The 16,383-nt window shown below is 37.7% G+C and overlaps 2 protein-coding genes across 3 annotated transcripts in view; both read right to left on the bottom strand.

Moving 5' to 3' along the window:
- The window catches only part of LOC127806465 (pyruvate kinase 1, cytosolic-like), an 89,235-nt gene that overhangs the window by 60,429 nt on the left and 12,423 nt on the right, over positions 1-16,383 (bottom strand). The window lies entirely within an intron of this gene.
- Positions 1-16,383, bottom strand: part of LOC127806464 (phosphatidylinositol-3-phosphatase myotubularin-1-like) — a 72,010-nt gene that overhangs the window by 47,092 nt on the left and 8,535 nt on the right. The window contains exons 6-13 of one of the 2 annotated variants that reach the window (XM_052343774.1): positions 11,164-11,213; positions 8,354-8,643; positions 8,166-8,239; positions 8,020-8,083; positions 7,772-7,837; positions 7,183-7,282; positions 6,974-7,087; positions 846-1,015 (exon numbers count right to left, since the gene is read on the bottom strand). In XM_052343774.1, the coding sequence (XP_052199734.1) occupies positions 846-1,015; positions 6,974-7,087; positions 7,183-7,282; positions 7,772-7,837; positions 8,020-8,083; positions 8,166-8,239; positions 8,354-8,643; positions 11,164-11,213 (928 nt within the window). Of the gene's footprint in view, positions 1-845; positions 1,016-6,973; positions 7,088-7,182; positions 7,283-7,771; positions 7,838-8,019; positions 8,084-8,165; positions 8,240-8,353; positions 8,644-9,771; positions 11,133-11,163; positions 11,214-16,383 lie in introns of those variants that run through there. The other variant, XM_052343775.1, reaches the window with a different exon arrangement.

Raw genomic sequence — 16,383 nt, 5'->3', positions numbered from 1 at the left:
AATCATGAAAGAGCAAGAAGCATTTGGTGGTAGGCAGATCAAGTGCAGAATTAGAATATAGAGTTATAGCTCAATTCACTTGCAAATTGATGTGAATTCACCAACTACTTGAAGAAATTGGGTCTATCAATTCCATTCTTGCGAAGCTATGGTGTGACAATCAAGTGCTACTTGCATTGCATCCAACACAATTTTCCATGAGTGTACCAAACACACTGAAGTTGATTGCCACTTCATTTGCAAAAACCTCTAACAGAAGATCATTGAGACATGTGATGTAGGAATGAGATATTAGTCAGTCGATGTTTTTACCAAGTCACTGAATGTATCTAAAATGAGAAATATTTGTTCCAAGCTGGGCATGCATGAATGCTCCAACTTGAGGGGGAGTGTAAGAGAATTTAAGAGTTTATATTTTATCTTGCAGTGGAAACTTGTTGTAACACTCTTCACACATGTTAATTGTGTGTGTGTGTATATATATATAAATCATTGTCTTGAACATTGTTGGCTCATCCCTTTAACAACTTGACTCTTTGGGGAGATATTAATGGATAATAGTAATAGGATATCCATGAATAATAGTAATAGATATAGAGGTCATGAATCAGTAGCCAAAAAAAAAAAACTTGGGAAAAATTTCGGCATTTAAATAATTCCTTTTTCACAATCACAAATTCATCAAATAATAATGCATATTAAATTCATGAATCAGCCATGATGAAGGAAGAAAAAGCTTAAAAATTTCAGGTCTATTAATTTTGACAATCCGCAAAGCAGCAGAGAATCAGTTTCATCAAATTATCACAAAACTTACGAGATTAAAGTCATCTAAAAACTCTGACCTGCAATGAACAAGGACAGATGCCGATTCTAAATCAACACGTGCTGCAATCCAAGCAGACCCAGCCAGGATACTCTGAATATGTATTAACCAACCACTGTCTCCCAGCGTTGATACAGAAGCAGACATGCTGCTGAGATTACCTCCACCCCAAGTCCATCCACCGTGTCTCTGTGACGGCCAAACAAGACATTAAAATTGCGCAATGACTAAACAGGAAGGCCTCCAAAATAAATTCAATTTCCTGGTGTTGTGCATTTCTTTATGATGATAATCCCAGTCAACATAAAAATGGATAAATGCATTCACCCATTTTGGAATATATATCATGGACATGACTTAAATTCTAACATTAGTTTCCACCAAAGTTATCAGGAGAGTGGTGGGTAGGGTACTTAGACCGTCAACCATGCTACAGTAATATGAATCAGTCTAACAAAATCAAGACAGATTTGTAACTAATAAACAAACGATCCAAGATGATAGATAATTACAGAAAGTTAGTTTTTGTACTTTATAAGTAACTGCGAGTTTTCATTTATGAGGAACCTCAAAACAGAGAAGCAAATTTTGATTAACCACAAAACCAAAGTCAATTTCTGGAATAGCTACTAAGATATTGTTCCAAAAGAGGCAATGTAGAAATGAATTAACCTATTTTGTTTTGCAGAAAAATATCGAGGCCCCTGGGTGCCTCTATTGAGAAGGGGAATGCCTTAACCACAAAAGCAGAGAGCACCACCCTGAGAGGCATTTGGTTAGGTTGCTCCTGCTCACAGTTAAGGTTATCAAGCACAGGTAATTTTAAATAGCACCAAGGGTGCCTATTAGCTCACTTGTCATGAGGGGATACTTGTAGAAACATTGAATTAAACCAACTTTCAAGCTTAGTGAAGCAGAAACCTAGGGCATGAAAAGAAAATCACAAGAGAAGAAAGAGAAGATCTCGCTCAATTTTACTAAAAATGAAATGCAAGACAAAGTTACATGAGGGAGATGGTATAGCTGAGTTTTACACTCAGCTCACCTTAATAACTGATTGCTGTTGCAATCTATAGCAACCGGAACCGCCTAAGCAACAGCCTTACTAACAGAACATTACTTATAACAATACAACAGCAAAATAAGCATTACAATTATCAACATCATAACATAGGTAATGACTGCTACTCAAGCATTATGTTCTTCCACATTCCCCCTCAAATCAGACTCCGTGACAGAAGAAGAAACTCTGATCTTTGGACTGTCTGAAGAGCCACTAGAACTGAGATGCACTGGCGACAGTTTAAGACCAAGCTTGTCACACAGAAACAGAAACTGATTCCTTGGCAACCCTTTAGTAAGAATGTCAGCCACCCGATGAGAAATAGGAACATATCTAATCTCAACTTCACCATTCTCCACCTTCTCTCAAACAAAATGCACATCAATCTCAATGTGCTTAGTATGTGAGTGGAAAATAGGGTTTTCACCAATGCTCTTGGCGGCTAGATTATCACTCCAAATAACTGGAGTATTAACATACAAATATCCCAACTCAAAAAACAATGATTTCAGCCACAAAACCTCTGTAACACCCTGTGCAATAGCCCTATATTCAGCTTCTCCAACCGATCTAGCTACCACAGATTGTTTCCATGAGCCCCAAACTATCAAATTATTGTCAAGGAACACACATAACCCACTAGTGGATCTCCTAGTAACCTTACAGCTTGCATGGTCAGCATCCGTGTACACAGCTAAGGATGGATCACTAGGAGATGGAGAAAATAGCAAGCTCAAACCAATACTTCCCTTAAGATATCGAAGTAGCAATTTGCAAGCTAACCAGTGTTGCAGCTTAGGAGTAGACAAAAACTGACTCAACTTGTTAACCACAAATGCAATGTATGATCTTATATATGTCAGTAGAGAACCAATGATGGTTCTATATAATGATGGATTAAAAAAGGAATCACCCTCATCAGTTAAAGAAACACTCGAATTCACAGATGTGGCACAGGGTTTACAATCTTGCATAGTTACCTTCTTCAACAAGTCCAAAGTATAATTGGATTGAGTGAGATAAATGCCACTATTATTTCTATGTGCCTCAAACCCTAGGAAGTAATTGACAGACCCTAGAGTTTTAAGAGCAAAGTGAGTATCCAAGTCCTAAATGCAAGCTTGAAGGGTTGTAGAATCAGAGTCGGTAACAAGAATGTCATCTACATACACCAAAATAAATAATACATACTTAGAAGTCCATTTAATGAACAAAGAAGCATCAGAAACAGCCCTTGAAAACCCCCAATTTTGTAATGCAGATCTCAATTTTGTGTACCAAGCTCGAGGAGCTTGTTTAAGGCTATAAAGTGACTTTTTTAGCCTACACCATTGAGGAAAGCATTATTCACATCTACCTGTCGAATGTCCCATCCAAAGGTAACAGCAAATGAGAACAACACTCTAATAGTAGGAGCCTTAATAATAGGGCTAAAAGTTTTAGCATAGTCGATCCCTAGAGTTTGAAGAAACCCTTAGCCACTAACCGAGCCTTGTGCTTAATAACTGATCCATCAGAGTTGTACTTAACCCTAAACACCCACTTGCAGCCAATGAAATTCATATCTTTAGAGAAGGGAACAAGGTCCCATGTATGATTGTGCTACAAAGTAGAAAATTCCTCCTTCATAGCCTTAACCCATCGAGGGTCTAATAGAGCCTCAAGAATTGAATTAGGTTTTAAGGAACTCACTAAGGCATGAGGGAAGTGACCAGAAGTTGCTTAGACTTTGATCTGGTAAGCATATGGTGAATAGAAGGAGCTAGAGCAGCTTTAGGTTAAGGTAAATGAGCTTTAGGTTTATGTAACTAAGGCTGAATTGGTTGTGGTTCATGAATAGGAGTCAAGTGATCAGTAGTTGAGGAAGAAGAATCAACAGAGACAGGAGTAGATAAGGCAGGAATTGAGGGTTGTGCTACTTGAGGAGAAGAATAATTGGAAGAGAGTGAAGGGAGGGATTGAAAGAACGGAGTAGAAAAACCATTAGGAGTTGGTTGACGTGTAAAAGAAGAAGAGGATGAGGGTGAAAACAAAGTAGGAAACGTATATTCATCAAGATTAAACAACACATGCCTAGAAACATAAACTTTTCCCGATGGGTGCAAACACTTGAAACCAACTTGAGCATGGCTATATCCAAGAAACACACATTTTGTGGAGTGAAAATCAAATTTGTGCTTGTTATAGGGTCTAAGGTAAGAAAAACAAGCACATCCGAAGGGTTACAGCAGTAGGAAATTAGGTTGTTGTGATAGAGTAATTCAAATGGGGTGTTAAACTTGAGGGGAGAAGCGGGGAGCAAGTTGATCGTGTGAACAACAGTTTGGAAGGCTTTTACCCAAAACTTTAGAGGCATGTGAGCATGGGCTAACAATGTAAGACCCATCTTAGCTATGTACCTGTCTTTCCTTTCAGCTACACCATTCTATTGGTGGGAATAGGGGCAGGTAAATCGAGGTTGAATGCCATGACTATGAAGGTAAGGCAAAAAGGCGTTGAATCCCCCCCCCCCCCCCCCCCAATATCAGTTTGGATAGCCTTGAGTTCGGTCTGATATTGAAGCTTAGCAAACTTACGAAAGATCATAAAGGTGGACAATGCATTAGACTTCAGTTTCAAAGGATATAAGCCATGTATACCTAGCACATGCATCAACAAAGATAATGTAATACCTATACCCTTCAATAGATACAATGGGAGAAGGACCCCATAGATCTGGATAGACCAATTCTAATGGTTTTTTTTACATGATTTCACAATCAGCAAAAGGAAGTTGATGTAGTTTTCCAATCTTACAAGAATCACAAAATGAAAGAGCTGAACGGGAACAAGGAACATGAATTTTATTCAGAATCAAATGCAGTACATTGAAAGAGGGGTGCCCTAATCTTGCATGCCATTGTTGACACACATTATTGTTTTGGGCTACAGTGACATTTGGAGACAGGTCATGACAAAATGAATGCTGTCTTTTACAATTATTCAAAGAAAAATCACTACTAGCAAATAGATCAGGCCTTATGGATTGGGTCGAGTTGCTATTAGTAGCATGACCAAATGTTGGACCCAGTTGATAAAGCTCATCCTTAGGGTGTCCTCAAAGTAGCACTAACCCTGAACCATTGTCCTTAATCAAATAAGAATTAGAATAAAATTCAACAACAACATTATGGTCTCTTGTAAGCTGTGAAACACTAATGAGATTCTTCTTCATATGAGGAACATAAAGAACATTGGGCAATGAAATAATGGATATAGGATTGGTTTAAGTATATAATTGACTAAGGCCAATATTAGAAATAGGAAGTTTCTTACCACTTCCAATGGCAACTTTGTCAACACCATTGTATGGAGCATGCAAAGACAAATTGTTGAGGCTGGAAGTGATATGGTTTGTTGCTCCAAAATCAACAAACCATGAGGGTTCTAGCAAAGAAGATTGGGATAGGTTTTTTGAAGGTTGTGAAAAATTACCATAATGAGCCCCTTGAACTAACCCTACTTCACTCATGAAGGCTTCATTAGAATCACCAAGGAAAGCTATATATGCTCTCAAATTTGATTGAGCAACAATATTAGATCTCCCAAAATGTTGGCTAAGTGTTCGTTGAAAATTCCTATCAACAAAATGCCCCGATTTACCACACAAACTGACAGTAAATCCTCCTACCAGGTGTTCTACCACAGGCCTCTTCCTCTTCTGTTCATATAACCACCTCCTCTTCGTACAAAACCACCTCTATTGTTCAGCAATCCACTACCATTTCTCAGCAAATATGAAGCCATATAAACATGCATAGATCAGCATAACAGACTCAAAATTAACAGCAGATTGTGGCATATTTTTAGCAACTAATCTTTGTTCATGCATCAACAACAAATATTGAACCTTCTCTAGATCCATGCCATCTATTTGATAAGTGATGAGACTAACAACAGTCTCATAATCATGATCTAAACCATTGAGAATAGCAAGCAACAAATCTTTATCATTCAAAGGCTCACCAATAGCAGCAAGCGCATGCCCTATAGTCTTGATTTTCGAGATATAATTGTTTACAGATGACGAGTCCTTCTTAATTGATCTCAATTGCTACTTTAACTGAAACAATTTAGCAATAGTTTGCCGAGAATGAAAGTTTTCCAAAGAAGATCATACCTCTGTAGATAATTCATAGTGAATCACCTGTGCCAAACCTCTTTATCGATTGTAGAGAATAGCCATCCAACAGCAATTGGTCGGATCTAATCCAATTCATATACTCAAGATTGATCACAGGAGATCTAGACTCACTGGCTACCAAATCTGCCACATACTTCGCCGAAGGCGGAGACTTGTTGAGGAATGGCAGAAGATCAAATGCTTTGATCGTTGCTAGGATCTAAGCTTTCCAGAAAATGTAATTGTTGGAATCCAACTTGATAAGGATAAAACTGAATGCTTTTTCCACCGCCGCAAAAATTAGATTGCGAGGCAAATGACAAGGAAGAAGAAAAACAAGGGGAGAGGAAGAGGAACTAAGATCTGGATTAGACGCCATTGATATAGGTCTGTGGCTCTGATACCATCAAGCAGAAACCTAGGTCACGAAAAGAAAATCGCGAGAGAAGAAAGAAAAAATCTTGCTCAATTTTACTAAAAATATAAATGTAAGACAAAGTTACATGAAGGAGAAGGTATAGCTGAGTTTTATACTCAGCTCACCTTAATAACAGATTGTTGTTGCAATCTATAATAGCCAGAACTGCCTAAGCAACAACCCAACTAACAGAACATTACTTATAACAATACAACAACAATATAACCATTATAATTATCAACATCATGACATAAGTAATGACTGCTACTCAAGCATTATGTTCTTCCACACTTAAAATCAACCAAAAGCAAAAATCCCAGACCTATCCTCAAGCACTTCATACCAAAACACATCCGAACCAAGTTTTTCATTGCTATGAAAGAAGTTCTATTAGAGAATCTTGGCATGCATTATTGGGCCCTCTCTTAATAGAACAACCTTTTGAGGCGTTGAAATTTTTTTGTTCATCAACATAAAGCAATTAAGTAAGGGCAGCAAAAATACCAAGAATGACGACATTCCATCTGATGAAGTTGTACCATGAGTATCTAAGTAGTCTCTAAGCCGAGAAAGACTATCCCTCATGGCATGTATATTGTCTATCCCAAAGAAAACTATCTGTAAACAAATTATAAGAAAAAGAATTTAATATTAGAAAATTAAGAAAGTTCAACTGTTATTGATGAGGGACAAACAACTAGACAAGTTTCAACCTCAGAATGAAAATAATTAGAAGAGGATTCTGATCCACCTCCCATTGCACTATTTGCCAAGGCATTTTTTCGAGGTCTTGCATCTGCAATATAAAGCTTCCTACAGGAACAGTGTAGCATTTTTCAGCCCAGAGTACTATAATTACATAGCCAACTTTCAGGAATCCATTCAGTGCATTTAACATGATATTGGATGAAATACTAATTTTACAAGACAATTTAAGAAAATGATCAAAACCTTAACAACTACAGGCATAAAATGAAAGAAAGGATTTACTGAAAGAAAAAACATTAAAATAATGGTTGATCTTTTGAGATCCGACAAGAACTGATAGTGTAGGTAGTTGACACTGTGTAAAACTGGAAGTGGAATTCAACTATGGATTTTAGCAATCAAAGACCATCAGATAATAAGAAAGAGGTAACAACTGACAAAAACCAAACAAAAATGAATGGAAATGGAAATGGACATGGACATGGACATGCCAAACCAGAAAAAAGAAAATGAAGAAATAATCAGAAAACCAAGGACGGAACATTGGGAAAAAGAACACAAAGTGAAAAAAATGACACAAAAATGAATTGATACCTTTGTGGTTGCTTTGCATCAGCAAGCTGAGCGCGAAGTGCAGCAACAAGCTTTTCATCAGCATTGCTGCATACAAAGACATGGCAGTAGATTAAGGTCCATTCATCAGATGAAAAAGAGATAGAAGGAGAAATAGATTGGCATCCAGTTCTAAACACTTCATGATAAGTCATAATCCAATGTATTCAGTTTGAGAAATCATTGACAAAAAGAAGCAGCAGTTTGAACAAAGATGGGAACACCATTACCTCCTCATATTCATCATGAGACCAACTAATGGCTGGGATGACCGTGCAAGAACAGCTCCAGTTTCTGTGACAAATTGCATAAAAAAACAAATGAGTATGGAAAAGCTGCAGAAATTTGTATCAGAAATCTGACTTCCAACACATGCCTGGATGACACCATGAAATTACAGGCAACCTACACCGCGCACGAAACATGGAAGCCTGGAGCACTTCCTCATCACTGACATCAGCAGTCCAAAACCCTCATCAGACACGCATATAAGGAAAGATGAGTGTTTTTCACAACTTAGAAAATTCCTAATGATAACATGCAATATGGTTATCAATGCCTCACCTAATGCACTTGGGAACAAGCAAGGCAAATGGATAAGTTGGGCACATAGTGTAGTTTGAATTCATGGAACTAATTCTCCACCATTCATTTGACAGAGTGAAAGACTCATCTTCAATAAAGGTCGTTGATGCATGATAAGAACCCACTCCAAGAAGCCTAAAGTACTCAATTAGCAACCGCGTCTTAGGATTAGTGTTCCTGAATCTGGAAGGGTGAGAGGTAAAAGCATAGATATCCCAGAGCCTTGTTGGCCTCGTACACCTCAGCAATGCCTCAAACACAGTGCGTCTCTATAAAATTTGCAATTTTTCTACATCATTTTAACCGCATGAAGAAGCAATTTGCAGCATCAATTTTGAACTATCTAACATCTAAATATAAGTATCAATTTTGTCAAAACTTATTAAGTATCAAAATTGTTATTGTAGAGGGATGTGCTCTAAAATATCAAGCGAGGCTAGTCTCCTAGAAGCATCAAGAAATGCCAAGAGGTAAGTTACTCTTCTTAAAACTCTGTACAGTATTGAGACAAACTTTATGACTCTCTTCACTATTTTGGCTTTAGTGGCTAGACACTTTAGAAAAATTACCAACAGATTTTCTCTAGGATGGTCTGGGTGATGAGTTTAAGCATTATTTAGCTAATTGGAAAAAATTGTCTTCCTTTAGAGGGTAGGGACAATAAAATTTGAGGACTTCAAGAAATCCCTTTGTGGTAAGTGGCTGAGGAGGTTGACAAAATAGGGAGTGTCTTTGGAACGAATTTCATTACTGATAAATGTGTTTTTTTATGGTTCGTCTACAACCGTCACATCTTGATGGGCTGATCATGAAAGGAGTCATGAATATTTGAACTGAGTCAGGCTTATTTCTTTTGGAACTTCATAATGATACAAGGACTCAGTTTCTGGCTTGGTAATCAATATGGCCATGGACCATTGCATGAATTAATTTAAAAATATATTTCGGTTAGGCAGAGACAACATTAGTACAGTTAGAATTTCTTTTCTAGTTTCTGCCAATAGCTTGGTTTGAGCGCTGCAATTCAAACATAAATTGGGGCTTGATTCCCCATTTGTGGAGGAAAGGGATGATGATGCTGAGCTACCACATTAGGGAGTTGAGTTGCGCAAAAATGAGAAATTATGATGTTACCGAGGCACACAAGATGGATAGACACCCAAGTTTTATAAAGCAGTAAAAATAATAATAATAATGATAACAATAATCACACAAACACAGACTTTGGTAGGGAAAAAACTCCAGTTCCATAAAAGTATGGGAGATTGATACATACCCATATTAAAGAAGGATTTGTATCTATATGTATATCTATATATATATATATATATATAACATTCACTTGGAGAGGGGGGCATAGAGAGAACTAGACAAAACAGAGAAATGGAGCAGCAAACCTGATAACACCAAACGACCGCTGCCAAGCCTCGGTCCAGTGAAGAGACACTATCTATGTAAGAGGAATATAAAGTAGTCATTTGCTCATTTCTATTATTACATGGTACAGTGTCCTGTGATATTTAGAATTGTTTTTCCCCTGTTTGTGTTTCTGATGCGCATGGCTGATGCTAACTTCTGTGAGGTCCTTAGAGCTGGGCTTGTCCAAGTAGGAGGTATTTTAGTGATTGGAGATTGGTTCCTTTCTCCATCAGGTACTACATCTAGCACGAAAAAAATTGAGTGTCTTTGAAGGTATAGAGAGTCAGTTTTTTGTGTTAAAGGAATCTTCTTGTTTCTCTGTTTGTTTGGCTTAAGGAGGATTTGCTTAGCTTTCCAAAGTCCTTTTATTTATTTTATTTAGTTATACATATATTTTTGGTCAAGCACTTTAGGCAATTCTCCTATTTGTATGGAGATTGCCCCCACATTCTGGTGGCTTATATATAATATACGTAGTATATATCCACTTACTTGTCAAGAAAAAGAAAGGAAAACTGCATTCAAATACTACCAGATAAACTTTAAGCTTTAAAAACTGCAAATGATAAAAATCCCAGTATTGATAGCAATTATATCAAATACAAGCCAGGCCTGCTAGATGTCAAAATTTTGAGCTAAGCAAAATAAATCCTAGAAAGACAAGTAGACAACAGGAGCAAATATGAAAAAAAGGCATCTCAAATATGAGGCTATTATATCCTTCGTCCGTTAGAGTTTCCCTCACTCGCTCTCTATAAACTTCTTCCATTTTATCCACTCCGTTCACAAGTGCATTGATAGGTCTTATTTCACATATCCAACCACTTTACTCATGACTCCCACACTTATTTTCAATAGGCAGTGCTCCAACTTTATTACATATGATCTCATTTCTTATTTGGCTTTTTCTTGTATGGCCTCATGTCCAACATAATATTCCCATCACAGCCATGCTCATATTTTGCACATATTGATACTTAACTACCCAACATTTTGCACTATAAACAAAGATGATCTTATGCCTGTCCTTTCAAACTAACTTTTAGCTTTAAAGGATTTTACGATCACATAAAATACTGGATGTACTTCTCCACTTAACCATCCTGCCTTGGTTATATGAGTAACATCTTTGATAGTTACACAATTAATTCAACATTAATAAAAATGAAAAGAAAAGAAAAAAGGTATTAGAGGCGGGTCTACACATCACACTGTTAATACATAATGAAAAACATGATGTTAATAGCCATGTCAATGCTATACTTGGGGAAAAAGAAGAAAAGAATTGATCAACATCATACAAGCTAGGTCATCCATAATCAGATAATATGTATAAAAAATTAACTAAAGCCGTAACTATAACACTTGACCTGCTTTGTTCGAGGTCGAAATGCAAACACAATAATTCTCATATCCTTGCCTGCAAAGCAAAAGAAACCATGACTCAATCACTATCTCCAACCAGAAATGACGACAGTAATAATGACAAGGATACTTAATAACCATTTTAAATTTATGCATATGGAGAAACTAGGATAATCACATGCAACTAGTTATTGTCTTTCAGTTACTGTTCCAATAAAATATAACAAAAGGAGAAGTGCAAGCACCACTAAAACAATATGGTACCAAGGAGTAAAGTCTACATACAGAATACATTTCGCACAAGGACTCCAGTTCTGAAAGCAATATTTGAAACACAATCTCAAATAACATAGAAAATCCATTCAAGGAAAACTGGAATTTATCTTTAAAGAGAAAAAAAAAAAAAAAGGGAAACAGATTCCACAAATTGAAACAAGGAAATTTGCAGATACATCTAATAAACCAGTGCTCACTGCTAGGAGCATCATGTCATGATATTAGAAGCACATAACGAGATCACATCTAATAAAAGAACAGACAATGTGAAATCATGTCAGAAAAGAGATGAAAAAAACACACAACTCTCCCAAGTGTGCTGAATGGAAGAAATGCAGAACTCAAAACAAAGTTGGATACATTACAAGAGTGGCCCCTATAATTTGAACAAAGTTTCACTTTTGATCCAGCAGTTCTATTATTAATAAATGAAATGTACCATTTGAGGTATTTTTCGACATGTTTCTTTTACCCAAAACTGTTTGCTTTCTTAAATGGAAGATGCACGTGCAGGTTTTCACATTCTAAGTTTTTGGTTGACGGAAATAGACTGTCTCTTAGAATAAATCCAAATCAACAGGGGAGATAGTTCATTGCCCGTGAAGAAACCAAGAAGTCATCAACTTGTCCGTGGTACACTCCTTGTACACACACCAATCACCACTACAGACCATTGTGCCCATAGATCTCGCACTACTATGGCCTGAGTAAGGCACCATCTTGATCGGCAATCAGTTTGACTAAACCAGAATTAAAACCTCCTAATTTAGTTCTCAAAAGAAAGATCCCGAGCCAAACCATCAAAACATTGTAAGCATCCAAGGGTTTTACTAGGGCTAAAACAGTAATTAGCCTAGTTTACATTTTACTTGTATTTTTCTCTAGTTGTATTTTTCTATTAGTTTCTAATTTTCTGTAGAGTAGCTATATAAAACTACTAAAGACTATTTGTAGGATATGTTTGAATGATAATTGAATTTCAGCTTCCCTCTCATCAATTCTCTCTCAAATTCACTCCCGTTTTCCTCTGTTTTCTCTCTAATCTCTCCCTTTCTTTGTTATGTCTGCAACTCCCCCTCAATTTTGTCTATTATCTCCTGTCCAATTTTCCCTCTCCTAATTCCCTCAAATTCTTCCAAATTCCAAACCCTAGGTACATGACAATTTAGTATCAAAGCAGTTAATCCTTGGTTGTGATTTCGATTCGATTTGAAGGCAAGTAGGCAAAGCGAAGTTCAGACAACTTTTAGCGAAAACAGTTAAGCTGCGGATTTCGGTGATTCTGGCATATCAGAGCAAGCAAGTAATTCTCGATTTGATTGTTGAAGACGAAGCCAACAATTGACTCTCAATTGTGAAATCCAGTAAGTGCTGTTTGACTTTAGGAGCTGAGCAGGCGAGGCGATTCCGATGGTTATTTCGGCGAGTAGAGGAAGTTGTTGCAGCAGGCGAGTCAATTAGATCTATTGCATAGTAGTTCATTTCAATCAGACATTTCTAGCAATCGAACAAGGAAGACGAAGCAGATTCAAGAAGTTGTGCGTTCTAGCAATCACAACAGCAAGCAAAACTAGGCAAATTTTAGCAATCTTAAAACAAGCAAAGTCAAGCAACTTTGGAGATCTAAGCAACGAAACAAAGCTAGGTGGCTTCAGCGATACAGTAATTCCGATTTGACATTGTACCCAAGTAGAGTAGCTGATTCTTTGACAGCAAAGTAGAGCGAGCAATTTCAAGAGCAAACTGAGTCGCAGGAGGCGATTCAGGGAGCCAAGTTAAAGGCAACCTTCAGGCTATCGATTTCTCAATTCCAACTGTGACAGAGGCAGATTTAGGATTGCTGAGGTTGGATCTAAGTAATTCCTGGATGCAATTTCAAACAAGGCAGCTTAGGTTATCTAAAAATTAGATTCAGGATCGACTAGACTAGAATTAGTTCAGAGGCAATCTCTGGAGGTTGTAACAAGATCGATTGAGTCATAAGAGGCTATCAAGCAGTTCCTTGGCCTTTGACTCTTCCTACTTGTAAGATTTCAACCATGGCAGACAACGCACGATGAAATAATACGAATCTCAATTGTAGCAGAAGAATGCTACAATTTTAGTTGGATACAACAGAAATCATGAGGCGACCAGCCAGAATCATGGGACATGGAAAAAGAATTTGAAAGTACGCTCAGATAGATACGCGAGGAAACCAACAATATGTTATGCAAGCAACTGCAGGAGTTTGCGGAGATGTTGTCTAAGATATATCATGTCAGTATTCCAGCTAAATTCTTTGACAAGTTGGGAGGAGATGTTTCATGTGACTATCTCGAAAATTATAATCAAGAGATGATTGATTCAAACAATCAATCATCAGGATTGAACGAACATAACAGAGAACTCTTGGAGGAGAAAATTGTTGAGAGTGAGCCTCTGGAATATTTCGACGAACAAAAAGAGAAAGATGTTGCTAAATTATCTATATTGGATCAGGAAGTTCTAACTAAAAACTCAGTCAATGGTGAGGAAGTTGGTGTTGGAGTCCTCCCGCAGGATTCTGATTTATAGGAATCTAAGAAATGAACTAAAGCGAACCAGTCAATTGTAACTCAAGATTCCAAAGATGAAGAGAGATTGGATAAGGAGATCCGTGTAGACCACATTTTACAATTACAGGAAGCTAATGATTCAATGGATATGCAAGCTATAAATCATATTAGAGATGAGAACTGGGACGAGGATAACTTTCATGCATCTGATATCCCGGACAGGAATATTGATTCATCACATATTCCGGCTACAAATCATGTCGGGGATGAAAGTTGTGATAGAGGCCATGTTTCATCCATTAAGGATCTTGCGGAACTTTCTCATCTCTTCTTATGCAATCAAGACGTCCATACAGGAATGGCAGTTGCAGGAATAGTCACTGTGACACCACCGAAGAAGGTTGATTCAGATAATGGAGTTAATGTGGAAGGAGATATATTGGCAGCTGACGCTACAAAGGAAGGTAGTTTACCTATTGCAAATATTATTGAAACTCCACTGAAGGAGAATTCTATTGATCTGAATTCGGTTACAATTGTCAGGGTTCTAAAAATTAGCCTGTCTAGGCGCCACCAATGCATTAGGCGGCCCCTGGCCACGCGCAATTAAAGGCTAATCGGCCTCCCTAGGCGTCGATCTGATTAACCAATCGCCTCTTCGAAAGCTCTCTCTTGTCGTTACCGACGCCCCCACCGCTGCCAGCCGTCTCTTTTGGCCCCCAATTTCCCTTGGTCGTCGCTCCAATCGTCTCTCTTGGCCCTGATTTCCCTTAGCCCCTTGGCTGCTGCCACCAATCTTCTCTCTCGTTGTTAGTTGTTCTTCCCCAGCCCTAGCCATCACCCCAGTTTATATATAAATATATATAAATTTCGGATTTATATAAGTTTCATTTGTCTTTTTAACTTTGATTTATCTGAAAATAACATGAAATTACATTAAAAACTTTAAAAAAAAATAGCAGTTCGCCTAGGCATCCTAGGCGCTAGGCCCCAGGCGCCCAACTAGCACCTAGTGCGTTTTAGAACGCTGACAATTGTTACACAACTAGAAAAAGGGCGACTAATACATCAAGATGTGCCTAATGAGAGCTAGCAAGAGAAAAATAAATGATTATTGGAGGGATTGATAAAGGAAGGAAAGTCCCTGGGTGCCTAGTCCAATATATGGAGAATCAACTAATGTATGGGATTTGGTTTTGGGAAAAGCTGAGGATTCCTTGGCTTGGGTTAAAACAGGCAATAAGAACGTTAAGACAGCTTCAGCAGGAGGATATCTTAGTGCTAACATGGAAGATCCTGAGCTTGAACAATATGACGGTATTGCGGTTATTATAGAAGATGGAAGCCAAATTGCAAAAGGTGCAAACCAATTTTTGATGTTAGTTGTAATAGAGGTAACTAAAGCAAGTGTTTCAAGGGAGAAAAACATACTTGTTGAAAAGACAGATGTTGATTTCTCTTTCAGTCATAAGATGGAGACCAAAAGAGAGTTGGACACCATGCTTGTTCCGCATGATAGGATTTGGAATATAAGAACTTTGATTGTCTAACCTCTAGAATTACAATTAATCAACGCATGTCCTAGTAGCAACCTAGGGAAGTCTCCTAACAGGAATTCTCTCCGTAAAGAGCAAATTCAAAGTTGTAATGAATTTTAGAGACAGCAGATTCAAAGTTGTGAGGAATTTTGGAGACTGGTTGTAGCTAAAGGAAAGCTAAGGAAGATAGCTGCAAAAGTCAAAAGTTTTGTTGTGGAGAATAAAGCTGTTGATGCTTTGTTTGTTCTTGCTCCAACTGGCTAATTAAGATTTCTATCACCTCTATAAAAGGAGGGATTGAGGACTGAAATTTGTGCTACAACAACTCCTAGATTTGACGCTCTCAGACAGCTTTTGTCTGAGTATCCGAGGCAAGTCCACATTTCTCCATTATTGTATTTAAAGGTTATTGCAAATATTTTTGCATGTGAGCATGGCAGTTGGTCTTTCTGGAATCCATAAACTGCCACTAAGGATGCATGTCTATCATCCTTAATTTCACTAGATGGTGGCGAAACATTAAAGGAAGTTCGGGTCACGATTAGCCAATCCTATGGACTCAAACCAGCCCACATCGAAGGAGCTCTGATGGGGAAAGTTGGTGAGTACAACACTCTGCAAGTTTCAGCTGCTCACTATGACCAACAGAGAGTGATTGATTCTGGTTGTGTTCTAGTCAAAGTGTAGATGAGAGCTACTGCAAATTTGTTATGTATACAGAGGTTTCTCAAAATTTCTCCACCCAAGCTATGGAAGAGAAGGAAAATGCATATCGAAAGCTATGGAGTGTCACAACCCTAGGGGTAACCTAGTCATTACGCTTGTAATACCTAAGCTATGTTGTTCCTTTTAGTTAGTGCCGAAAACAATTGTA

Source organism: Diospyros lotus, chromosome 7 (genome assembly GCF_014633365.1).
Source record: "Diospyros lotus cultivar Yz01 chromosome 7, ASM1463336v1, whole genome shotgun sequence".
NCBI lineage: Eukaryota > Viridiplantae > Streptophyta > Magnoliopsida > Ericales > Ebenaceae > Diospyros > Diospyros lotus.
Note: the sequence above shows the minus strand (reverse complement) of the source record. Positions and strands in the feature narration are given on the sequence as shown.